We start from the raw sequence: 27,227 nt of genomic DNA, 5'->3' as shown, positions 1-27,227 counted from the left end.
CGCGCACTCCACCGACACCGACACCAGCTTCGTAACAGCCGGAGTCTCGTGGGAACTGACGTCGACCGAAAGGTGATTCCCCACCCTCAGAACTGGACCCACCTCCTTCTACCTCGCCATCACCTTCGCCACCTAAGAGATAATGTAACGCATAAATTCAAGATCGTTTCCATAACAGTCACGTATAAAATTGTTAGTACATAAAATAATCCGAATTCCGATAGGGTGATACTGAATTAGTTTTATTTTTCTGAATTGAATGTTTCTCGTTATATTTTTTTTTCATTATTAAATATATTTAAAAGACTAATTACATTCAAGCTGGTGCAGCAGTTGTACGGCAGCGAGAATACGCGTTCGATGATCGGGTGTCATTATTCCCAAGTAGTCCAAGTCAGAAGGTTCAATCTCCTTAAAAAGCTCTATATCTTCATAACCGTTCCGCGCAAACGCTATAGCGTATTCAGGCAAGTCGATTCTTCTCAAAAGTTCCTCGACAGTTCTTGGTCGAGTTTCCCACAACCTCTCCCGACTCTTACACCATTTTAACGTCCTCGACCTAGAGGCGTCTCTCTCAGAAAGGACTTCGACATTGGCAAACTTGAAGTTCCCAACTTTATTATTGAGTACGCCCCGCCAGATACCGGATGCGTTCATATTGATCACCTCAATGATGTCCCCCTTCTGTTGGCAAATAACAAATTTAACATTAATTTTTCTTGAAAGTTTTAATTAAGGTTTATTTATAGAACATTACTCACTTTGTATCTTAAAGCATCTTTTTCATATATATTAGGGATGTAATCGACGAGGGCTCTGGCGCGACACAGCATTTGAGGTACCAGTAAACTTCGCCCGGCTGGACTTAATTCTATGTTTTCTTCTGCCGAGAGAGATGAATGATTACTACCAGCGCGAACCAATGCCTGCGTGCCTGTACATAAACATTTTATACATATGTGCCTACACGTTTTCTACAAATTTGAGTAAACATAAATAAAACATCAACGTAATCAATAAAATATTAGTGGAAAGGTTGAAAAGGTCAGTCGGCAATAATATATACATTTTGATATATTTCCATTGGGGCATTTGGATCATAGAAAAGAAAGACAACACTTATTTACAAACATTTATATTAACACAGACAAATAGTTTATCAATAAATCCACTCACTACTGCCTGATCCGCTGGGAAGACTTTCAAAAGAGCTATTAGAACAGGGAAACGCTTGATCGGCACTCGTCCGCCTTTCAGAACCTTCTGGACCCCTTTCTTGTCGTAATCTTGATATTTTTCTTTGTACATCTTGTCTAAGCCCTCTAACTTTTCCAACTAAGTTTGAAACTCCTTCACAATCATCGGCTGACTAAAATTGTACACAGAATTATTATTTGGGAACTTTTAAAATTAAATGCGAAATGAATGAATACATTTATTTATTGCTCGATTTCATAAAGTTTTTGATTTCAATTCAATTACCTTATGCACCGTTGCGATATGTTGTGAGTCAGTCTCGCTCTCTTGATCTTCGTAATCTGATGAGGCAGGCGATAACGGATCTATTCCTATTCGATAGCCTGACATTTGCCTGTAACCTCTCCTGGAATCCCGCTCGGATCGACTTGATTCTATCGATATGCCCGATAGTCGCGATCCTATAGACTGTATGTCGGAGGCGGCGTAATCCCCGCTCTCCCTATCTCTCGATGTTCGGAGGGGTATCACAGTGGTCGGGTAGGGTCCACTCTGTGGAATTATTAATCCTCTTCGTGGAGCCCTCGCTAAGCTTATATCGCCGGCACTTCTCAACGATATCACACCTTCGCCTCTTGGTTCGTTTCGGAGATTAAGCGTAAAACATACTCGGCCATTTTGAAATGTGGCGGCCGGTGCACCACCGCTCATGAGGAAGTCTTCTGGGTCACTTTCATAAGGAGGTTCATCGTACCAGTGGCCTCGGCCAGATAGGCCTCTCGCTTCGTCATCGTACATGTAAGTGTCGTCTGCAAACGATTCTCCAATTAGATCTGAGCGATATAACCCATAATAATGCAAATAAAAATGTCCGTGCTAGCATAATTGCAAAAAAATTTACCGTTTAATGCCCTCCCACATGGTTGCGGTTTCACTGACAACACTGCAGGTAAGCTGTGTACGAACATCGGAAAGCCGTGCGTGGTTGATGCAAAATATCTTTAAAAACATGCATTTAGCATTTCGACGCAAAAAAATAAAATGTTGTATCTTATGTGAATGATTTCATTGAACAGTTGATTACAATATTTAATCCTCTTGAAATTGCTTCCAATAACTTTTTATCGAATCAAAACTCGACTTATTTGAATGTATGATTGATGAAGTATGCACATCGAAAGCATTCCGGCTGATTGCGATACCGAACGATAAATCAATGACAATATCAAAATAAGCATTCCGTCAAGATGACCAATAAATTAAGTGTCAAAACATCGTGCAAGCAACATGCTTCAAATTTATGATCCCATATGTAATTTCCATCTAGAAGCTTCGATATTTTGACCTTAACGAATACACATCGACATAAAAGCAAATTAAATTCTGATTAAATAATTTTGATCAAAATAAATTGAAGAAAAGCTCAAATGAATTTTGAATTTAGAATGCACGAAAATATCTAGCTTACAATGATTATGTTACACAGCTAAACATCAAATGGCCAAAATTTGAAGCAACTAGAAAACATTCAATAGACATAAATTTGTATAATTCCATCAAAATTTTTGTTGACCTGACGAACATAAAACCCATTCAGAATATTGAATAACATTGCGGCGGTATTGAACTGAAATATTCTCTTTTATCCAAATCCAATTTGATTAAAATAATATTATTTTCAATATGTATCAATATTTTTTCCCATGTTTGATGTAAAAATATTCCATACCCCTAATTCTATTCGAATGGCCAAAACATATAATATTCCAATTCATTCGCATATTTCAGATCAATACAATAAATAGTTGAATGCTTCAAATACCTCCAAATGGCCCTCGCACCCCGTCTCTTCCCATATTGATAAGGCCGTGACGAATGTCCCTTAGAATCTGTGAAATTATTATATGCAATTAATAATTATGAATGAAAATAATTAGCTTGTCAATAACAACCAATTTATTTCGGCTGAGGATCGGCTGTCTATATTCGTAATGAATGAATTAATTTTAGAAAACATTGCAGGCTATAACGTATGCAAATTGTTTTTCAGAAACGAATCATTAAGAAATAATAAAAATAAATCACTATACAGTATATGAGCGTGGGTGTAAAGGCATCCCGCTAACGAGGTGCAATACAAGTAAAAACATAAATAAAAAGATTTTCACAAAACATTTTGCTACATCGTGAACAGGACAATAAATATTCAAAGGCTGTAAAACGACCAATTCCACGTAAGTAGAAAAGTATTGAAGACATTAAGTTAATTTATGCGTTTTTTGTTCGTAAGCGAACGACTTTATACTATAGAATGCGGTCTGTGAAAAATTTTTCTCATTAAAGTACAAGAATAATTATTATTTCATTCTAAAACAAGTTTTTGTTTGTGGATGTTTTAATATGTTTAAAAATTAATGTAAATATGAAAGTGTATAAGATTATACTGTATAAATACTATGTATATATATATACTTTTCATGTATTGCTCGGATAATAGATAGCATGTATATACTTATGTGCTCACAAAGGGCTTCAAAATTCTGTTTTGTTTTGTATTGAAGCGGTATAAGTTTTAACGGGCTTCGCCGAGATTAGGGCGCGATTAGTGGGAGTCGTGCTCGTCTTTATTTCGTTATCCATTACTAAATATCAAACTCAACTTTATTTTAATATATACACGGTAAAAAGGAAATAAATTAAAAAAAAAAGTTTTAATAAATTACCTCCTCTTGCTCTCTCGCCAGTTTATCTTTTTTCTTCATAGCTTCTTGAACTTTTAACTGCAACAAGCACAATATTTCTTTTATTTGACGTTTATAAAAAACAATTTTCATAATATTGCATACGTAACATAATATAAAATACAAGTAGGTAAGATAAAAAAAACAAATCAGGCATTTAATGTTTTTCACGATGAGAAAATATTTTATAAAAATTAAATAAAATACGATACTGATATGTAAAGCATTGTTTACGAACAAAAACTATAAACTATTGCCAAATAAACATAAGTTTTATTTGCGAAAGTTACGTGTTTCTACATGCTGAATGATCTTTATTATCAAGAAGACGAGTGAGGTATTAAATAAATATTTGATGGTGGGAGTAAGGACTAGGCAAAGGGCAACATTCATTATTTTCTCAGTATCTAAAATAATTATAAAACATACTCATGCATTAAAATTGTCCAATATAAAGCAAGTTGAAAACAGATCTTAGTTTAGATAGGATTAAGGAAAAAGAAAATGACTGGTTTGAAGACAAACCAATTCTTCTAAACTTCATGGCAATCGTCGACGAGAGAACGAAACTAGAGCAATACAATCAGAATGCGGTTTAACATTTAAAGAACGATCCATTTTATAACAGTCTCGACGAAATTCCCACTCACTCGCCTTCTGCGTCATATAGTTTTATATTTCATGCATCCAAAACTACAGTGCAATAACGTGCTGTGCGATTCACAAACATATTTTATATTAAAATTATGAAATAACATTTGAACATGTATATTAGAGAAGCCAAAAACATAATACATGAGAGCCACCTCCTATTCTTTGAGCATTCCAAATGTCGAAAACCAAAACATGTAGGCGATGGAAAAATTTTGAATTTTGAATTCCTGTTATGACTCTGTTGGCAAAATGTTTTTCGAAAATGTTTCACGTTGAAAACAGTGTACATCTATGGTAATAGTGATCTGCTTTTTATTTTAGCATACATTTATATGCATTGCAGTGACTATGTGCTTTGCCACCCAGAGCATAACAGAAAGTTTTCCTGCTGAAATTTTGAATATTACTGTGTATTGTGTTTGATTTATTACTTGTATTTATAAAAAACAAAATTCTCAAGTAGCCTTCCTTTATAGAATTTTCATTACAAATATTGCCTAAATTTATAAATTTAAAACGTATGCTACAGAGACATATATATTTATTCACATTTTATTCAGTTTACGTCTAATTTCTCTTAACACAAACACAGTAATTTATAAATATATCCGAGCAGGAAAACCTTGGCTCACCCTATGTATAGTTTCTTCAAAGGTGTTTGGTTGGGCGGCAGTCATTTGAAAGAAGCGGAGGCGATCATAGTCTCTAGGGTCAACCATGGACCTTAGAGCTGTGTCTGGCCCAGGACCGAGACCTAAGCCACTTTGTAGCACGCTGTCCGGAGTATCAACCTGAAGGAAATTACTTATTAAAAATACTTCACGTCTCCTACACTATGATAGTGGTGTGCAATATTTCTTGAACAATATTAACAAGGTCATATACCTGATGATAAAGTTAAGTAACGTAGGATGGGAAATCCCATTAGAGCAAAAAATCAATACATGACAAACAACGAAGCGTAGGCTAAATTTGCCATAAAGCAGATTAAATAATAATAAGAACGTTGAATTTTTCAACCGACTTCGATAAAGGAGGAGGTAATCAATTTGACTGTATTTTATGTGTATGTTACTTGAAACATTTTACTGGGTGAACCGATTTTTATGCCTTCTATGTTATATATACCATTTAAACTTGGTCTAGTTCTGAAAATTTTAACATTATAGTTTATTTGTTAAATTAAATTATTAAGGTTTTTTTCACTATCATGTAGTTATAAATGTAGTGAAAATTTAATAATGATGTAGTTAGATGTCTGAAATGTTTTTATTTTAGATAAAAACCATAACATGTGACTATGGCACAATATATTTATTTTAGAGCTGGTATTAAAACGTCAACATAGGCGATATTTTAGAAAAACGGTCGAACTTTAAAGTTAAACAAAATTTTGAACATTTATCAACATCGGCGTTTTCGACATCGACTTTATTCGGGGAAATATCCGAAAATATCAAAAACTCTTTTAAAGTTTAGATTTTCAAGTCACGATAAAGTTATTAATTGTTTAGAAATTTAAAGTTTTGTTCTTTGGATTATTTTACAAATAAATTGGGGTTGTTTTCTGATATTATAATAACGAATTTAGTTTTTTTTGTATCCTCAGGTCAGAGGGAAATATAAGCTTTACAGGGAATTCATTTCAAGAATACATAGCTGAGTTGAATTTGTTTCTCAAACAACCGACGTCACATGGATCAGCTAGTCATGAATACTTCAAGTTTTTCACAGCCGGTATGTTGTAGAAAGATTACGCTAAAGGAGCGGCTATTGTCGGACTTTCGTATTATTCCCTTATCAAGTGCGAAGTTAATGGGCTAGCTTTGTGCGGGCTATGATTAATTGATTTGTCCCAACAAAATCTCATTGTAATGCAAATATCCTTAGCTTTTTGCAAAGCGAGTGATTAATAGTGAAACCGATCTTTTCGACTTACTGTGCACTGGTTTAAAAGTTTTACAAGCGTGAATTAACTACAAAATTCTAGCCAATAATATGGTAAAGTTATACAAATGTAAGAAATGTGATGTTAGAATATTTGATGTTTATAAAGTTTAATTTAAAAGAAAGGATTTGGACTATTTCTAGATATATTCTATGCTACCTTTCCGCCAGCGGCTTTACTCGCGTGGCCTTGGGAAATATAGATAGTCCTACCCAGAATTCCCGGGATAAAAACTATCCTACCTCTTAATTTAGATTTCAAACCTTCTGTACCTAATTTGAGAGACACACATAGTCACTTTCGCATTTACAATACCTTTAAGTGGAGATAAGGAAGTTAATACTGTATTTATCTATACAATTATGACACTTTGTAGTAATTACTAATTACGTTACGGATTGACAAGAAACCTCATATAAATTAGTACGTGTACAAATTGATTTTCTAATAACTTGAAGCAAGTTCTTTGAAAACTAACTAGTAGTAGTCTAACCAATTATTTATTAATTAATACATTAATATGCCTTTCGAATGAAAAGTGATTAATCTGCTTTATAGGCATATGCTTCTAGTGTTATGCACCATCGACCTCTTCAAAAAGTATAAATTAGTAATCCTCGACAAAAACTTGTCTGGAAGAGATGTGTATTCGCGACATGGCGAATTTTGTACCTAACTGTGTGAACACTACTACAATTTTCACATTTCGATAGAATGGTCGAAGTTATATCAGTACAGGATTGTTATTTTTATTAGGATATGCAGTCGTATGATACATTTTTTAACATTAAAAGGAGTAAGTAACTATACTACAATGGTATTACCATACCATACCATACCATACGGATCATAGGTGGACTAGTGGTAAAGCGTCGCCTTGGTGTTGCAAAAGACGCAGGTTCGAATCCCGCCTCATGATCGATTTCTTGTATTCTTCATATATATCAAACATTTGAACTAACATTAAAAACTAAAAAATTATATAAACACAGTTGCAGGTATATACGTTTTCCTTAATTTTCTAGATTCATTAAAAACTTTAATGCTCGCTTAATTCACGTTCAAAGGAAAACCATATACACTATACCATAATGCATTACTCAGCTGTGTTTAAATTAATACAAAGTTTAATATAAATGCAAAACAGACGGATATACTTCTACATACAAAGAAAGTAATCTGTGTCATAACGTTGCTATGAAAATATTACCACTGTAAATGTGATAAATGCGTCCCGAGGTAAACTTTTGTAGTTGCAAAACTTTAATATCGCCTTCATTTTGTCGCTCCAGATTTCCTTTGTTACCTTTGTTGAATGATAACCACGAGACTTTCTTATTACGACGTTATGCAATTAAATGTGTGCAAATTAAAATGTTACAATGTTTACAATTTGAAGGGAAGAAGATCTCACAGTTTTATCTTAGTTTTCCTTGAAGCTATTAAATGGTATGGTATTAAATGGTAACCGAGCGTCTTGGGTTCTACGCTCACGTATTAAGCACTGCACCAAGGAGGCGGTCTATTTGGTGGGTGGGGACGCACAAAAAAAAATTCTCGGTCTGGCAGGACACAGAAGGCTGATCACATACTTGTCCGTAAAGAAAATCAATCAGTGAAACAGATGAACATAATAAAATTATTAAGGCTAATTTTGTAATTATTAAACATTTAAGTATTCTAAAGCAGTGTTGCATATAGAACGTATATTGTACTTTGCTTTGGTCTTGATAACGTTGAATATTAAATTTCTATTTTATCACAAATTCGTCCCTAAAAAAATTAATTAATTAATTAAAAGTTCATAAATAAATCATGTAGTGTAACATATTATATCTAGTTATATCGCATACATGATAAGATGTTAAACGAATAAATAAATGCTGGAGTGGGCATTTTTACTTATTGATTTCTCATTATCAGCTTTTACGACAGTCACTTCCATGAATTATTTCTGTAGTGACTATCAATTCAGAAGAGCATTCTGCTCAGTTAACACAAAAGCATATTTACAAAAAGTATGAACGTTACCAATTTATAGTAAATGAAAATTTAAAAAGTATGTCAGAGTGTAATAAAATAATATCTTTATATTCCAATTTCAATGACATTGGAGTATCATTTCATTATTGGTTCAAACGCACCATTTGTTTCGTGATCGAATAAATGAATGTTATTTTTCCTGGTTGTTTTCCATTTTATCCGAAAATACTAATAATATTGGTGAGTTATGAGTCGGAATTAAAAATGTATAACGTTTTGTATAACGTATTCAATAAAATTAGCAGAGTATATACCACGTTAATCTTATATGTTTGAATTAATACTTTACTTATAGATGCAGGCTCTGAACGTATGATAAATTATGGAAAAATAGTAAGGATGAAATCAAAGATGTATGCACTTAAATTTGCATAAAGCACATCTGTATTGGGTATCTTATCTCTGTAAATCGGTTAAGTATTCATAAACTCGCTATATCGATTGAGTGAAATCTCGAGTAGAACACAACAAAACGACTGTAACACAGACAATAGTGTTATCGTTACAAGAGGTTAGTTTACTAGCCGCATAATGTCGGGAGCCACGCAGAGCCAATATAAAGTTTTATTACCGATATCGTGGATCTACAGAGCCATAATGCTCGAACAACAGTATCCCACAAGACGTTAGCTACAGGGCAAGGTGCCAATGCGAAAATTTAACTTCTACATCAAGTAGTACTATAAAACTTTTCCGTATAATAGGCACATTGTATATGTCAATAAAACCGATTGGCGAGACCATTTAAGAATATCGTCTTTTATGTTTTTGGGTATTACTTCTCATAGTCGGTTGTGAGAGTACCTGTATAGAATGTTACGATTTGAAACTTTAAAAGCTGATCGGAGTCACAGGCAATAATTTAAGAATAATGCTGTTTAATTGTTATTTTTTATCGTTTGTGAGTATGTAAATCTGTTAGCTTTCATATCACAATTATGTCTACAACTTCTTTATCTTGCATAAACTAATGACTGTTCACCGTAATCAAATATTGTACTATTGTATAAAGAGTGATGTCTATTTAAGGTCTATTGTATTAATTTCTATCGTAGGTTGGTTTTGTGATATATATGCATTAAACGTTATTATCAAAACACCCACGCGAATAGAGTCTGGGCTATAAATAAGTAAAATTTATCGTGGTAAAGGTATACAATAACATATAGTTATACCGACTATCTATAAATAAATTTGTGTTATGATTCCATACACAATAGTTTACACTTTAAAATATCTAATTAAAAAATAATAAATAGACTAATAACAAATCAAAATTCTTGTCACGCTGCAATACACAAATAGGCAGGAATAAAAACATACTTATAATAGAAAGTCTAAGTTTATAGAGCGTTCTGCTTTTTGCCGCATTAAGTAGATAACACCAATTGGATACCCATAAAGCATTCCTAATCCCCTAATCACAGCTGGACAAGTCCCGCCAATGGTCGAAAAAAGCAACTCCTGACAGAGCTAATCCTAAGTGCAACTTGGCCGATAAGGATTACACTCGCGCCCTAATGGCCTTTATCCCTTCTCCCAACAAACGACCATAACTCAGACGCCGTCTTAGCTCAGCCGACTTAACTTTGGCAGCCGTCATTTCTCACTGGCACGCGGTGACGTACCCCAACGGTAGATTAATAAATATAGGTGGCTGGAAAAATGTAGCACTTAATTCGAGCGAGATGAGTTGCGTATACGTTGAGTTCTTCATATTTATGGGCTTTCTTTGTTATGTAGTATGATACATTCCTTTACTTGGGTTTATGAGACTTGGTTGTTTGGATGAGTTCTGTTCTTGTTTCGGCTTGTGAATTTTAGTGATGGTATACATTAATGGAATGAATACGTAAAATATTATTTAATATGCATGTATAAATTACTTGTGTACACGTAAATTGATTGACTTTTAAACGTATATTTTGACGAATATAATTTAAACAATTACCAATGTGAATATAAAACCCCTGATATAAAACATTGTGATATTTACTTAGCAAATAGCAGGAAAATGTTCATAAGATAGTAGACCAAGTACATATTAGACTGCACAAAGAACATTTTAAACAATAAACGTTCCCAATTAAAAGCATGTACAAAACACACGCCCAGCGAGATGTCGCGAACAAATTCGCAACAGCACGCTTATCTGACGTACGCTATCTAGTCGCATTCAAACGTCCTCACGGCCAGACGGCTCTCATTTCAACGGTGTAACCGAATCTTAGCGAGACTGTATTTTTTCATACGTTCCCTTTTACCCTATGCACTATTATGTTCCCGGCGACGCCGGTCCTTCTTTGACAGACACTCATTGCAATTAGTACGACGCGTCGCAGCTAACCCGCACGAGTAACGTGACCAACATTTCGAGATTTTGCTTTACTTTTGCAAACAAAACGCGGGTTAAATAGATAGAATATGTTATGTTACAGCTTTGTTCCAATTTGTATGCATATGTTGGGAGCCTTGATAAGACTTTCTTATCTAGGAGTATAATTGTATTGTCACTTTTATTTTCCGATTGTTTAATATTATTGCTAACTGGATATATGTTTAAGCATAAAAGCCAATAGAACATTGTTTATTAAATAATAAAATAATTTAAATATATACATTCTTGAAGCATAATTGAATTGTAAGAACATAAATGGTATGGAAATTCTGGTATTAACTTAGCTAATAACTCTTCCCAACAACCTCATTCCTATCCTCGGATTGCGATACCAAAAAGGCTAACTTAATAAAATTATTTTTAGTGTTACCGTACACAGTAACTTTTAAACCTTTTGGGTTGCTATCATATTTTTACAGAGAACTTTAAATAAATATATAAAACTTATGAAAACTGTGTTCATCCGTATTATCTGTTTTCTAAAGACCCGATAACATTTAGATACACATTAACATAAAGGAAACATGTCATTGCAAAATTAATTAATAATGTATTATTTTACGAATATTTTATGGTTAAACCTAATGATATATGTGTACATAAAATTATGCAATACCTAATTTTATGTTAATAATACATAAATATAGAATCAGAATACAGTAAATATGTGTTGAAAGATAATGTGAACGTGGAAAAAAAACAACACACAAGCGTCACCACATAATATAAAAATAAGGTACCTGTTATATAATTGTATTAATTAAATACAATATCTTTCTTATTCACCTAGATCCTTATAAGATACATACATGTCATTAAAATATAATCAACTATGTATTGTTATTTAAGCTCTGTCTTTGGAGCCTTTCAAGTTAGAATCATGCTCATTTATACCACGTGTTTTCGGAGAATTTATAATGTATCCAATATTTTATTGATCCAACATTGTGAGCTAATTGAATTAAAAACACGTGTTACAAAATTAGAACATGCTCAGATGTGCAACGCTATTCCATCTAATTTTTGCACACACTCATTCGAGTAACATACTAATGCTCTTACCGTATGTACCTTGAAATATTAAATTTAAAACATCGTTAGGTTATCATCCTATATGTCTTTCATATCATAAATATATTACAACTTTGTTAATAGATATATAGTTGTTGATTTATTCGTAAAGAAAATATTTTTATCACATATAAGTGGCGTTAGTGTCAATAAATAGTAATTTGATATAAATACTTACCCTCTGCGGTGGTAACGTTTGACGAGGACTGTGGGTGTGTTTCGGAGAGCATGAACCATGCTTTTCTTTTCTGTGTGACTTCAAGCCACGGAGCAACCTTGAAAACGTAGTCACCTTCTTCTTTGCCGTTCCAAGGCAGTTATCTAAAGAGATAACAATGATAATCAGATTATTATATGGACATTCCCTATTTACAAACAACTTGTATAAACGTAAAAAAAATAATATAAACAACCATTTCATAACGAAATTAGAGGCCTTCTTTGAATAATATAAGTTCATATTGCAAGTACTTTATAAATGCAGAATAAAAAACATTTAAAGCACATACTATTAAACTGGTTTTTCATTGTTCTTTACGTTAGCGTTTCATTTTCTTTTAGTGTAAATTGAACGTAAATATTTTAACTTACTACTGGAATATAATAAAAAAATTGCTTAATTACGTAGTAAAACTAACAAGAATATATAAAAAAGTAATCAATTTATATGGATTCACGTTTCATAATTGTACCTCCGTATAATTTTTTCTTAAATGTATAATAATGTAAGTCTATCGTCAATTGTGTTTCAAATGACCTTAGAATTGAAGATAAACGTGAAGTTGTAATAATATATTCGTAATACTTACCGCTGGGAGGGAATTCATAAAAGTATGCAGATCGCGGACTCAGACAACTGCAACAAAAAGTTAACTTGTTCAAACTATTGTCTACGCTTTTATAAAATTAAAAAGCTTAGGAGGTTTTAATACTTTAGTAACTTTGTAGCCTGGGCATTAAACCGTAGTTAAGGAAATCGTTTAAACAGTTTTATGCTAATTATTTAATGCCTTTCTTGACAAGTCTACCCAGTTGAACGTGGCATTTTAAGTATATCGATTCAGACAAGCTATTCATGGGTCAGTTATATTTATATATTTGTATAACTTCCTACAATTGTCATGGAAAATGCTATTTCAAAATAACACCAACAATTCATACATATATTTATTTAAAGGTTTACCAGTTATTGTTACACGGATAAACAAGTATAAATCACATCAATCTTAGTCCTATGTGTATAATTTTTTGTATGGTATCACCACATGCAAAAAAAAACTTTATAATGTTATATCTCTATCATCATATGTCGTTATCATCTAATCTCATGTCCATGTTGTAAAATTTGAAATTATCCTAGCTATGTTCAATTCAGAAAAATACCACAAATTAACATTGTGAATCGACTCTAAAACAATTCTACATATACGTTACAATCACATATGCGGTTTACCAATGCAGAACGAGTTTTCATATATCGTTTATTTAAAAACCCTATTAAATTTGGTGGAAATCGATTCACATAGTATTTAACGACTTATAAAAAATAGAACTATATTTCCTATTACATTTCGGATAGAAATAATAAATTCATAATTTTTAGATTATCATGAAAACATGTATATTGTATAATAATATAAATTATGTAGTGTGTTTTCAATAACACAACACTATTAAATCCCGATGTTCATTAAAAAATAGTTTTAAGATAATGTTTGTTTTACAAGCTGTTCAAAAAAAAAAAAAAAAAGATTTAACAATTTACATCTAATGCTAGCTGTTCGCCCCGAGACATTCCAATCCGTACATTAGTTTTTGAGTAATAAGAGTTGTAAATAATAAGACTTTCTTTCATTTCTAAAAACCAATAACTTCACCAGGTAGGTAGCAAGAAATCAAACTAAAGATCCCAGTAGTGCAAAAATAACCCATCCTGACTCTTGTCATTTAGCTTTCAGAGCTATATCAAAGAACTATTTAACTGAGTAGTTTATATCAAAGTACTGAACTGAACTAAGCAAAATACTGTTTCCAGTCTATTTATAGCAACGCCACAAGTATACGTTTCATATAAAAACTCATTCGTAATTAAATAATGACGCCTGTGGGCTATGAAAAAATGCAGCACCGAAATTAAATTTTGGTATATTGAGTTATTAACAATATCCTCACTAATGACGATTGTGGGCAAAATGAGTGCCGGTAATGAGTGCGTAAATTTGTAAAGCGGGGTTATTAAATTTTGCGGGAGTTTATATGATATGTGTACGAGGACGTAATTGTTAAGAACCTGTCGTACTAACTCCGCGACGATGAGCTTTTTTATTTAAAAGAAAGATGCCCATTAAAATTTTTACACCTTTTAAAAGATACAATAAACCAGCTCAAATAGTAATGATAGCACATTCGAGGTAAAAGTAAAACTGTTAAACAAAAACCATTCAGAAGTGATGGAAAAATACCACATATAATAAGAGCTATCAATAAATTAATATATCAAAAGCGAACATAATATAGCCATAGCCACTGAACCGATATAAAAGATTAGCTTAATGAAAAAACATCCCACCCAGCTACAGTATGCCTTGGGAGGCACGCAATAAATCTATATATAGTTTGCGGTATTAAAGTATTAAACAATGTATTCGGATCAAACTATATTCCACAATGGGCCATAAATCAACACAAGTCGTATTGGAGCATGCAACGATGCAATGAATATTGATTTTGGGACCAATTTAGTTGGACGAATATAAATTAACGGGAGCAATCATGCATGTGCTTTGTAGGTAAATAAAAGACATTGAAAAGTTCTAGCCTCAATTCTTTATTTACGTTGTTTAAGAGGGTATGAAACACTAGTTTTTCAGTAAATTTCAATGAATTGTTTATTGTTGTTTGTTTTGTTTTTATTTTTAACTAGCTTTTGCCGCGGCTTCGTACGCGTTAATTGGGAGTAGTTTAATAGATGTATTACACATATAAATCTTCCTAGTGAATCACTCTAACTATTAAAAAAAAAAGACACCAAAATCCGTTGTGTAGTTTAAAAGATTTAAGCGCATAGGGACCTAGGGAGAGAGAAAGCTCCTTTATTGACGTGACAACGTCTTAAATTAGGTTGCGGCTCGGAGTCACTCATGAAAAAGTGTAACGCCCGGTAACGTTACGATGAGTCACCGAACTATGATCGGTCCGCCGCGCGCGCACCACTAGAGAATTGAATCGGCGCGTGCTTGTGTCTCTGTCTCTGTCTTTTTAGTAAACAAAATATATTTTCTATAGTTAAAATTTGTGCAATTCTTATTTTCATTCAATTCCTTGTTCCTATTGTGCAATTTAATAATATTCATATCAATAAATATTCTACCGAGAAAAAGACGTTGTCACGTAAAATCTTCGCCCGTAAAACCGACTTTACAGGCAACCATTTTTTTATACTATGTTGTGATTGTATGGCGATAGGAATTAAAAAAAACTTCCGAAACACTTCTGAAAATGCAAGATAAGCAAGCTGAAGAGGACGTTATCTAAAACTATTATTAACATCTGTGTTGCAAACAATGAGGCACTATAGAATTTTTTCATTTGCAATCGCTATTTCTAGGTGCATTTAAAATTTAATACAGTATTAAGGTACTTTACTTTTTAAAATTTCAAAAATTATATCCGCAAATATGCGAGCTTAGGCTAATGATGCCATATGAAAATCCATTTAAATAATATCACATTATAATCAACCAGAGAAAAAAATTAATTGTCATTGTCGTTGTGGTCGATTATGGGATCAATAATGTTCCATTTGCTTAAAACAAATCATAAATAAAAAACTTTTCTTTTTTTGTCAGGATCTAATATTTAAAAACAGCACCACAAAAATCCTCGCCTTTTACGATTTAATATTGAATTCCCTATTTGCAGTTTGGTTTAGAGGTTTACTCTAAAAGCTGTGATCTGGATGGGATTTCTATAGAATATCGTATGTAATATCTAATAACCCGATTTTTTGTCTCTATTATTTAATTGTCCTGGTCTCAATATGTTGTTACTGAAAAAGCCGTTACTAAGATAAATACTAAGATTTTTGAGTAAAATAGGGTTTTAAGGGTTTAACGGCGTTTAAAAATAAATAGTTATTTACTATACATTATTCAAAAACCATATACAATAAAATTAAAGTGTATTATTCGTGGAGTACTAATGTTTTACAATCAACGAATGATAGATTATCATTTTATGCATGCAAGCCCTGTCCTAACCAAGTAAAATAGATAGCATTCGGTTTTGGCTTTGGGTTCGGGTTCGGGTTTGGTTATTGTGGGAGTCGAGCACGCTTCAGCACGAATTGGGCCAGCTCGCAACGGGGAAGTACCACACCCCCACAGAAAACCGGCGTGAAATAGTGGCATGCCACTGTGTTTCGTACGGTGAGTGGGGGAGCCGGAGGCCTATTTCCTTTTCCTCACCCGTCCCAGTCCATTCCTTCTTTCCTGACATGAATTCGTTCCTTTTCCCTTACCCACTAAAAGCGGGCAGCGCATTCGCAGAGGCACTACCTTTGCGAATGTTCATGGGCGGTGGTGATCGCTTACCATCAGGCGAACCACCAGCTCAGTTGCCCACTATGACATAAAAAAAAATAAAAAAAAATTCGGTTTTGGCTCTCGCCGGTCGGTTTCGCATCAAACTCGCTTCGCTCGGTCTACTCATGCGTTTTTAACTAAGCTAAATCTACATTAGCCATTATAAGATATATATTTACATAATTCTAATTTTGTAAGGTTAAAACTGTTAGTTTAATGAAATAAATGTTTTTTTTTATTCTTGTTTTATTCTCAAAATCAACATTAACCAGGCTTACTTGGTAAAACCTAAATTAAAATATAAAATGTTCAAATAAGTCATCTCATTTTTATAAATACTTGCATTTACTAAATCATTTCCCTAAATCTTACGGTTTACTGGGTAATTTTTAGATTTACTCATAAACGGGCTTTTACATTAACATACTACAACTCTTTTAAATTTAACATAAGCATATAGAAAAATAGTTCAATCTGCTTATGTTTAAAGGGCAAAAGCAGCCAGCATCTTTGATGGTCTGTTTTAAAATATACATTATAAATTCGCCTTTTCCGAGCACTACATTTAGCCTCTGGCTGTTTACGCGTGGTCAGCATAAAATAGGCTAATGTTATGCCCATATACGAAAAATACATATGGAATTTGTATCGGTTTTCGAGTTCTCGCAAAAAGAATATCAAATTTGTTGAAAACGAGAATAATATGAGGGTATTTGTGATATAGAATAAGCAAAATAACAAGAATAAGATGAGACAGCGGCTAAAATATTAAAATAGCTTAGTGAGATACGTTGGATTTGCGAGTCAGACTTAAGAAAACTTTCTGTTTGAGCAGCTCTTGGTATGCTTGCGATTAAACGCAATTTTAGATGAAAGGACTAGATTTATCTCGTTGAAAATCAAACTTTTTAATCGACGTTCCCTAAATGAAGAGGGGCTAGGCTACATCGAGTCGATATGAAAACATTAATTCAAAAAAATTCAAAATTCAAAATTGTTTATTTTGAACGAAATTACACAGTGTACTTAAACCAAAATTAAGCGAACTAATTGTTCGTTTTAAGATTATAACAATCGTTAAAATACATATATAAACTTTAAGAATACTCGTACAATCAAAATTCACACACACTCACACAATGAAATGGATAGTTTAAGCAATTTATGATGTCAATGAATCGAGAGTCCACAAAAGGAAACTTGTCAGCACTATCAAATGACAAAATTTCGATGATAAAACATTTTATTTCAATAATTTAACTATACATTACGTGCATTTTATGAACGCTTCTAAGTAACTGTGATGATGAGAAAATAAAAATTTACTACTGTAGGTAATAAAAAGCTGTAACATACATAAACTTTGTATATTGTCTGGTATTAAAATGTAGGGTAAAGCAACATAAAACGAGATTGAGAATCATGTCTATGGAATAATAGGTATAATATAATATTATGACGTTATGTTACAGTTACCGCACACACTGGGTGGCATGCTATGCGTTACGATCGAACAACTATTTTTGGCTTTATTAAGCAATGTCTGATATGAGATGTATCAGTAAGGATCCTTAATGAAGGATGGATTCCGGAACTAACTCAAAAATTGCGAACTAAACCATTATTCTGAATCGAATGTATTAACATAACGAGGTGTGGTATCATAAACAAATTGAAATACAATTCTTTTTAATAATAACAATAGCAATAACTTATTTTCGAAAAAATATCATGATACATATAAATAAGGTCTCTTGCTCCCACACTAGGATTACCTGAGTCGTGGGAACAAGTATTTCCAATGATTCATTTATTTCTTTTCAATTAACACTGTTAAATTTAAAAAATCGCTAAAAATAAGTATACTTTACTATTACACTCTTGTACGTACGAGTACACACAGTATGTGTGTGTTGTGTGTATGTATGTACATGTGTCTATATTGCACATTATATAAATCCTACTAAAGCAGATTGATAAGCTACAAAGCTCTGCGTACTATCTTCAGTTGTATTAAGATGAGAGACTGTCGAGGTGCTAATAAGCGAGTGTTATTATCTAGAATATATAATATGAGTTGCAAAGGCGACGCTTATCTTAAGCTGAGTCGCTGTGACTGTATAAATTATAAGAAAATATTAGTATTTTAGTTAGATACGTGACTTTATTAATAATGTGCATATCACTCCTTAGTTTTACATGCACATTCAGTGAATGATGGAAAGTGTTGTACCTTTAGTGAAAGGGGTGGACGATCGATCAATGTTCTAAGACTTGTCGGCTGTAAGACTGCAAAGTTATAAAGTTCTATATGCAGTTGTTGAACACTTAGATAATTATACAATGTTTTTACTACTATAGTAAAATCTTCATATGTATCCAGGTTATACATGAATGCTATTCTTTTTGTAAAGCCGCTGTTTAAAAGTATTAATCGAAAATAATCTAACGGCAAAGAAATATACTTAATTAAAACTAACCATTTTTAGTGTTCATTATGGATCTAACTACAAAAATATTACAGATATTATGCGAGTGTTAATAAATTTGTATCACCGTAACAATCACAATCCGCAAACTACCAACACGCATTGTACGTTACCACGGGGTCATTTCAAATATTTGCAATTATTTGAGTGTTAAAATAACAAAATTTACAGCGACATTTTTGAATTCATCAGTCGATTGTTGGGCTGAAGCGTTAACCACTTTTAACGGTTGGGTCGGTTAATTGCTTTTAAAACAACCGGCTATAACCGGTCCCAATTTAAACCTCCATCGCTAAACACAACAGATAACATGGACGGAACGAAGCATTGCGCATTTATGCAGGCACTTAAATAAATCCACTGAACTAAAGTCGGTTTCACACTAACATGTACATTTATGTAAAGAAATAAAAATAAAGAAGTAACATTCTGTTCAGAAGAGCTAATGTTCACGTTCAGGAGTCTTGTAATTACATGCTATCTAATCTTAGGGAAAACAAAGGCAAAATTTTAGATTCGCAAGGAATCTTCTACTTGACCTTTTCGCTATTTTAATAAGGGATAACCCTTTCAGAATTGGAAATACTTTTGAGCGCTTATCTGATATCTATTTGGATCGGAGTCATTCACAAAAAGGATCGTCCGTAGACCCGATTGTTGAATATTAGTTTCTTAACATTAATGCATTACGTATTATGTAAAAGACGGCCCATTAAAAATACACTTGAAACATTCTCATATTAACCAACAGATTACGTAATCAGACACTTCTATTCACCATCAACCCTCCTGTTCTTTCGAGACTATAGACATTCCAAGTTGGTAGGGAAATGACAATTCCCAGTATGTTCATCACTTTACGAACATACAGCGTGAATCTAAGGTCCCGTATCCCCGTCCTCGTCGTTGGTTGTAATCACACAGCTTGTTAGTGTATTCCCTCCACGACTAGTGTTAATTGACTAACTGAGATACGTCGAACTTAATATTTGCCTCTACGAGTTGTATTGCTAGATCTAAATGACTGATTAACTAATAGAGGAAACTGTTCCAGTAAAATCGTTTATGGAGAAAGTATTATTGCAGTCGTATGAAAGTCTTCACGATTAAGGTTTTATTTTGATCTTCTTACCACTAACCGCGATCGCAGGAGTATGTTACCACAATGGAAAGATTAGCGCTTTAATAGTTGCGTATTTAGAATATATCATCGCATTTCATGCTATGAGTGAAGGTGGAAGTACCAAGAAGTCTCTGTTATAGAGAATTCAACTGTTTTCCTATCATCAGATAACTTTCAATTTCCTTTGCGGATGTTGAGCCAAAAAAGTGTAAATGTATATATGAAACGAGTTTAAATAACATATTTATTGGAACCTTTGGAGGAGAAATGAGCCAATACAGTTGATGGTAAGGGAAGCAAGCCGCCCACCGAAACCACCCACAACAATTAATTGCGGATGTGTTGTCTCACATGGGATTGTGGATTTGAATAGGATAGTAAAATAAAACGACTTGATAGAATAGATTGTCTCTTCTTGGTCATTCATCTTTATAATGCTCAAGCGCTGTTAATAATTTCCACTTCGTTTAGTTTGCAAGGGAAATCGAATATTTTAAGAAATCTTACAATTTCTCATTGTTTTTTCCGTGCTTGTTTACTTAAACAATATTAATATCAATTATGCCTCAGTTTCACCATTCGTCTCTAGTGTATCGAGACGGAGACTTCATGCTTATGGACATTTCGACAACTAATCACAGTTAAAGAAAGCCACAATAAACAACGCAAGAAAGTTCATGAAAAGTGGGGGAAGTCACGTTATGTTATCGTGTGTAAACAGGTTTAGTACAAAAGATTAACATGATTATAAAATCACTTATGTAAAATAAACAAACTTAAGATATTTGTCATGTACTCGAGAGCTTTCATGGCAAGCGTATAAAAATGAAGTGTCATTATACACTATCAGATATTCGAAGAAAATATTATAAAGATGAAGTATCCTCAGAACCATTATATTAAGCAGTACGCGAGTTTACACCCACTTACAATTTATAGCATCAGTTAAGATTGTTATTTGATTTTTAATTATAACTTTTGTATAATGTGGCCCAAAAATTGTGTTGTCACAACCTTTTTTACTTTTTATTTATGACTGAAAAAGCCACTATCGTTTGAATAATTTAACTTAGTCGTGTTTTCCTAAATATTTTATTTGTAAATACGTAATTCTGCCTACGATTTATCTATTTATGTTACAATATAGCATATCATTATTAATAATTTATTGGTTGAAATTATGCTAATACCATAATTGCAATAAGTTACCAATTAACAGATTTTGATTCAAATTATTACAATGTTGTTATGCTAATATAGAAGATACGAACTAATAGTAATTACAATTAGTTTAATTAGTACATCATAACAAACTAAAATTTACATAAATTAAACGCGATTTTATACAAAATAAGCTAATACCTTGGAAATTGTTTAATAATATATTGCGCGACGCGTTATATTTATGTCTTGTATTCATTCATTCATTCATTCAACATCAGCCCATATAATATGTTCCCACTGCTGGGACACAGGCCTCCTATGAGGGTTCAGGCCATAATCCACCACGCTGACCAAGTGCGGGTTGGCAGATGTCACATGTCGTCGAACTTTTGATTCTTGGACATGCCGGTCTTCTCACGATGTTTTCCTTCACCGTTTTAAGCAGTGGTGTCGTTATCCACATGTGCAGATAAATTGAAAAATCAATTTATTTCCTGCGCGCTCGCCCGGTCTCGAACCCCGACTTATCGACTTTGAAATCCGAGGTTCTCACCACTGAGCCTGTCACTGCTTTAATTTGTCTTGAATGTTTCATTTTTATTTGTTAAATTTAAGAACAACGAATAAATTAATACGAAACAAATTTAATAATTTTTTTCTTCAAAAACGACTACGACTGTTAAAAGATTCTGTAATAAATGGATTCATTATCCATATATGGTTGTTATGAATAAATTATTATCAGACATTTCACATAAGGTTAAATAAGTCCAATAGAAAATACTATATAAGCAAAACAGTTTCTTTGAAAAGGCAACATAATATAATACTAATACGAAAACATGAGATATTTGGAAAGAAAAGTTTAACAAATTTTAAAAGAAAAGACAAGATCTGTAGTTTCGTCTGGATCTTATTACCCACTCAATTTGATTAACAATTGTATAAATCGATTACTTCAAAACATTGTTTCTAAAATTAGACACATTTTCTGTATAAAATTAATTATCAAGATAAAACGGCATCCGTAACTCTGTAATTGATTTTATCTCTGTACCTTCGGGAGCACAAATCCTTAGATTTAGTTGATATAATTACAGTAAAACCTCTATTATAAATCCGTAGGAGCTGACATATCTTGGCTCGTTAATTTGAATTTATTTTACATTGGAATGAAACAGTTATATATAATTTACGAATCCTTATTATTGTAATATAGTAGGTATTTTGCTTCCATTTAAACTGACGATTAAGTATCTGGAAATGCAAGCATTTAAAGCACATTTACGAAGTAGTCTAGATCGGTTTATAAAATGTAAAATATGCTGTTAACTATCTAGGAAAATCCATCATATCACAATATTGGTTCAAATGGTAATGGAAGTTTTTGGCATATAGATATTTAATGTTAATGGACGTCTTCCCGTGGATTTACTATGTACCCACGAAAAACGCGTGTCCTTTCGTGACTGAGGACGATCCATTAAAAAATCACATTAATTATCAACCTGAGTTGTAACAATGGAAGCAAAGGAATGAACATATTATCGCAACATGATCATTATAAAAGTAAAAAAGTCGTTATTGATTCGTGTGCTATAAAAAAAAATTGAATTCAATACGCTTGCTTCACCAGATTTGAATATCCAATACAAAAAATCACAGCGAAATTCTGCAGACGCTGCATTTATACACACAATCAAACATCTAGAAATATTGTATCTAGAGCTTCAGTATATTTCAGGAAGACATAATGTAACCAGTAAAATAGGTCGCCAGCAAACACAAATAGCTGAAAAATAGAAAGGAAATTCTTTAAATGCATTTAAATGTTTAAACTATTTGACCGAATTTTGTTGCCAATCGAACGCTGGATTTCAATTTAGATAATCATTTCAACGTTCAACGTGAAATTGTATCTTGCAAGTAAACCTAAGTTGAAATAACGTATGATTGAGCTTGCGAATAAAACTATGTTCGTTTATATAGCGGAATGGCAATAAAAGAGGATCTATTAGTGATATTGATAAACTTCGAAGTCAAAGTAGCATACATTAGTCTGTAACTAAGTTAAGAGGATTTGAATGTCCTTACAAAGTTTTGTTTTAAAAAACAGTTTTTAAATTTTCCAATACTGCGTTAGTAGTTTACAATTTGAACGCAGCCAATACATTGTGTATAGGTAAAAAATAAAATTCATGAGCTTCATAAATCGTCCCAATGCTAACATTTTTATTAAATGGCGATACATTTTGCTTCGATTCGGTGACGTTAACATTTATTGACTAAGAAATATATAGGGGAATACGTAACATAATAAATTTATAATGCAGCTACCACTATACCATCATTATAAAATATTTACCATCTGTAACCGCTGTCTCAGTAAGGATACAAAATTGCTCGTCTGGTTTTAGATTTTAGCTAGGTTACTTACTTATACCTGGAACCGTTTGTACCATGTAAAGTTTTTTTAATAAAAATTTTCATCCCTCGCGTAAGCTGAGGACACCTTATTGTTTACAGACGATATCCACAGTACAAGAGGTTTCTTTCAACGCTCAGTACTCATAGGTACATCCTATTAATCTAAACTAATATCATGAAGATCGAACATTTGTGTTTTAGCATGTACGTTTGTAAATATAAAATTATTTATTCTAGAACATTCTTACCTTTGATAGTTATGTTGTTGATTGTGGATCAGGGGCTGCGTGGGTTGCGCCAAGAGAAGCTTCTGTTGCTGCTGCCTCTGCAGCATTTGCTTTCCAAACACGCCATAGCCGAAACCGTATATTTCATCTTCCTCTTTATCCGTCAAACAGCTTGAAGGCTGAAAAGACTTTTCATATTATTTTAACGAAAACTACACATTCATTGATAAAACGCTTACTGGATATCATCGTATAAGTTGTAATAAGAATTACGTAGGCAAATAAGGTACTTTATTATATTGGGTTATCTATACTAACACTAATATTAAGATTTCTATGTAAGTTCGTAATGTTTTCACACAAAAACTGCTGGATCGATTTAAAAATAATTTTATCGTTGAAGCTGCAACTTTACTGAGTGACATAGGCTATATAAATGTACCACGGGCGAAGTTGGGGTGAAAAGCTATTTAATATAGCATGATTATAAGAAATGTTCAGTATACACAATATTATTATCAGTGACTAATTGCCTCCGCCAATTACCCGTATCGCAAAATTCTACTAGTGACGAAGGAAGTGCTATCTCAGTAATAAATTGGACGTGAAATAGTGGCTCATTGATAAGAATTGTTTCTATTTGTCGTTCACCTATCAAACTCACTGTATTTATAGTGTAGATATGGTTTTTATGTCGTATGTTTTAATTGAATTACTTACTTCAATTACTTATTTTCTTTACTACTAATTTTAATACTTTTATTCATTTAGCCAATAGAAAATTTTACATGTTAAAAACTATTGTTTGATATCAAAAGATATCGCTGTCTAGCGTCTAGAGACGCCATCTACTCTCCAATTGAGCAAAATATTGGATATGCTGTTGGAAATGATTATAAAATATATTGTTAATGAAAACAATGACAAATATTTTCTTTACTACGTAGCGTGACGTGTTATTTGATGAAATATTACACAAGTATGTATCTTTTTTCATCTATTATTTCAAACCGCGTGCAATACTAAGAACTAAAACAATTATAATGTGTGAACAAATTTTATATCTTATTTCGAACAATATCTACTTATAACGTGAATTTACCTATATACATAATATTATAATCTTATAAAAAGTCTCACTTCAATAGTCTTGTGAAAATGTAATTTTTGTCAAAATTTATTGTCATATTGGATGTATATGAACTTGATATTGTGTTAAAAAACCAAATGAAATCGCTGTAATATACCTTATGATATTTATGATTTCATTGATTTTAAAGATTCCTTTGATTAATCTATGCATAATCAAATATACATTTACACGTATTTTCATACATTCTAATATTATAGTTGATCGATATAAATGCATACGTCAAAAATTATCAATTAAAAACACCTGCATGATATTCTTTAAAGGAATAAAAAGAAACCTTGAGGTAACCTCATATTAATTAATTAATACAAGTAATGTTAAAGTTGTCATTTCTCTTTGTGATTTTAATTTAACCAAATACAAACCAAACTTTTAATTAGATTTTGTTTCAGAATATAATTGTACAGACTACAGACTTTCTAAATTACATAATAACAGATGTGAGAGGTAATTTCGGAGATGGTAAAGCGTCTGATATTAATATTTATTAAGGCTTAAACTACCTTTTTTTGTCGTTTTGCTTTATTTATAGCGACATAAATAGATAAAATATCTAATACACAATTTCATAGCTTCTGAATATTTCTGTTTAATCTGTGGTTTAGTTTATCTGTCACTTAAAATCATAAACAATGTATGACATAAAAAAATAATAATAACACCCAAAAAGTGTTGAAAAGGCCAGCAATTTAGTCACAGTTTAATCACCGTGTTGTGAAGCTGGTCTAAAGAATTGTGTATAAAAATAAAAAAAAAATCATGAATATATTAACTTACAGAATATTTTCCGGGAACATAAATTGGTTGTGAATGTGACGTGGTCAAGTTGTTTAGCGCCAAGGAGCCTGGACTCGCGGATGGTGGGGTCTGCGGCGTCCCAGGGCCTCCTATCACGCGCATCCGTGGCGACATCTCCTCCCATTCGTGCCTCCGAAGTTCTTCCAGGTGATCAAGCACATCCCCGTAGTGCGTGGAGAAGAGATCAGCGTATCTTGATGCCAGCCCCTCTAAATATCCCCGGTCTCCATCCTGTTGGCAAAGTAAAAATATTAATACAGAAATGTTAATAGACCAAAAAGAAACATAATAAAAACGAATAGTAATTGGTCCAGCAATAGACGCATGATGACATGCCCAAGTGACATTGAAATTAATTAATTTTATACATATATTAATTTTATACATATGTAGGTACTAGCTGCGCCCCGCGGTTCCACCCGCGTAAGTCCGTATCCCGTGGGAATATCGGGATAAAAAGTTGCTTGTATGTTATTCCAGTTGTCCAGCTGTCTACGTACCAAATTTCCTTGCAATCGGTTCTGTAGTTTTTGCGTGAAAGAGCAATAACACATCGTTTCAAACTTTTGCATTAATAATATTAGTAGGATAGTAGGAAGTAGGATATAAGCACATGTTAAATCTGCATCCCTTTCATTTTATATGCTTCAATTTATACATGCATGTGGCAACGGTATGTATATAGGTTTCTAGTGAAATAGAGACAAAATTGTAAATTATTGAGATGAAACTTGCTATACCTTATACGCTGAAATGCAGAACCAATCATTATTCAATTTAGTGCAAATTGAGCTTTGCCCTAGAACGAATAGTCAATATTTCATTTTTAAAATATATTTTACTATTTATCAATGCATTTTCACTATTAATCAAAGTTCTGTGCCGGCTATTTAATCCTGCTAATATTATAAATGCGAAAGTTTGTAGAGATGTGTGTATGTTTGCTACTCTTACAAACAAAAGCTACTGAACCGATTGCGATGAAATTTGGTACGTAGATAGCTGGATAACTAGAACAACGCAGAGGCAACTTTTATCCCGATATTCTTACGGAATACAGACTTTTCACTTCTATTGCAATATTTTCACTAACGTAATCAATTTATAGTATCATTACCCAACGTAAAATGTAAGGATTTTATTGAAATATATTTGATAACATAAAAATCCGCCCGCCCTAACAAAATTGAGATGACAAAAGACATATCTTA

At 32.7% G+C, this 27,227-nt stretch overlaps 1 protein-coding gene across 1 annotated transcript in view; it reads right to left on the bottom strand.

The window, feature by feature from the left end:
* The window catches only part of LOC119840614, a 122,599-nt gene that overhangs the window by 28,961 nt on the left and 66,411 nt on the right, over window positions 1-27,227 (bottom strand). The window contains exons 2-13 of the mRNA XM_038367302.1: window positions 25,996-26,247; window positions 24,087-24,244; window positions 12,862-12,908; window positions 12,231-12,373; window positions 5,225-5,383; window positions 3,921-3,977; window positions 3,020-3,086; window positions 1,483-2,006; window positions 1,177-1,369; window positions 762-934; window positions 315-684; window positions 4-132 (exon numbers count right to left, since the gene is read on the bottom strand). Coding sequence (XP_038223230.1) covers window positions 4-132; window positions 315-684; window positions 762-934; window positions 1,177-1,369; window positions 1,483-2,006; window positions 3,020-3,086; window positions 3,921-3,977; window positions 5,225-5,383; window positions 12,231-12,373; window positions 12,862-12,908; window positions 24,087-24,244; window positions 25,996-26,247 — 2,272 coding nt within the window. The remainder of the gene's footprint in view (window positions 1-3; window positions 133-314; window positions 685-761; window positions 935-1,176; window positions 1,370-1,482; window positions 2,007-3,019; window positions 3,087-3,920; window positions 3,978-5,224; window positions 5,384-12,230; window positions 12,374-12,861; window positions 12,909-24,086; window positions 24,245-25,995; window positions 26,248-27,227) is intronic.

The sequence above is a fragment of the Zerene cesonia genome, chromosome 6, assembly GCF_012273895.1.
Source record: "Zerene cesonia ecotype Mississippi chromosome 6, Zerene_cesonia_1.1, whole genome shotgun sequence".
Lineage (NCBI taxonomy): Eukaryota > Metazoa > Arthropoda > Insecta > Lepidoptera > Pieridae > Zerene > Zerene cesonia.
The sequence above is the reverse complement of the archived record's forward strand: the minus strand, read 5'-3'. Positions and strand labels throughout refer to the sequence as shown.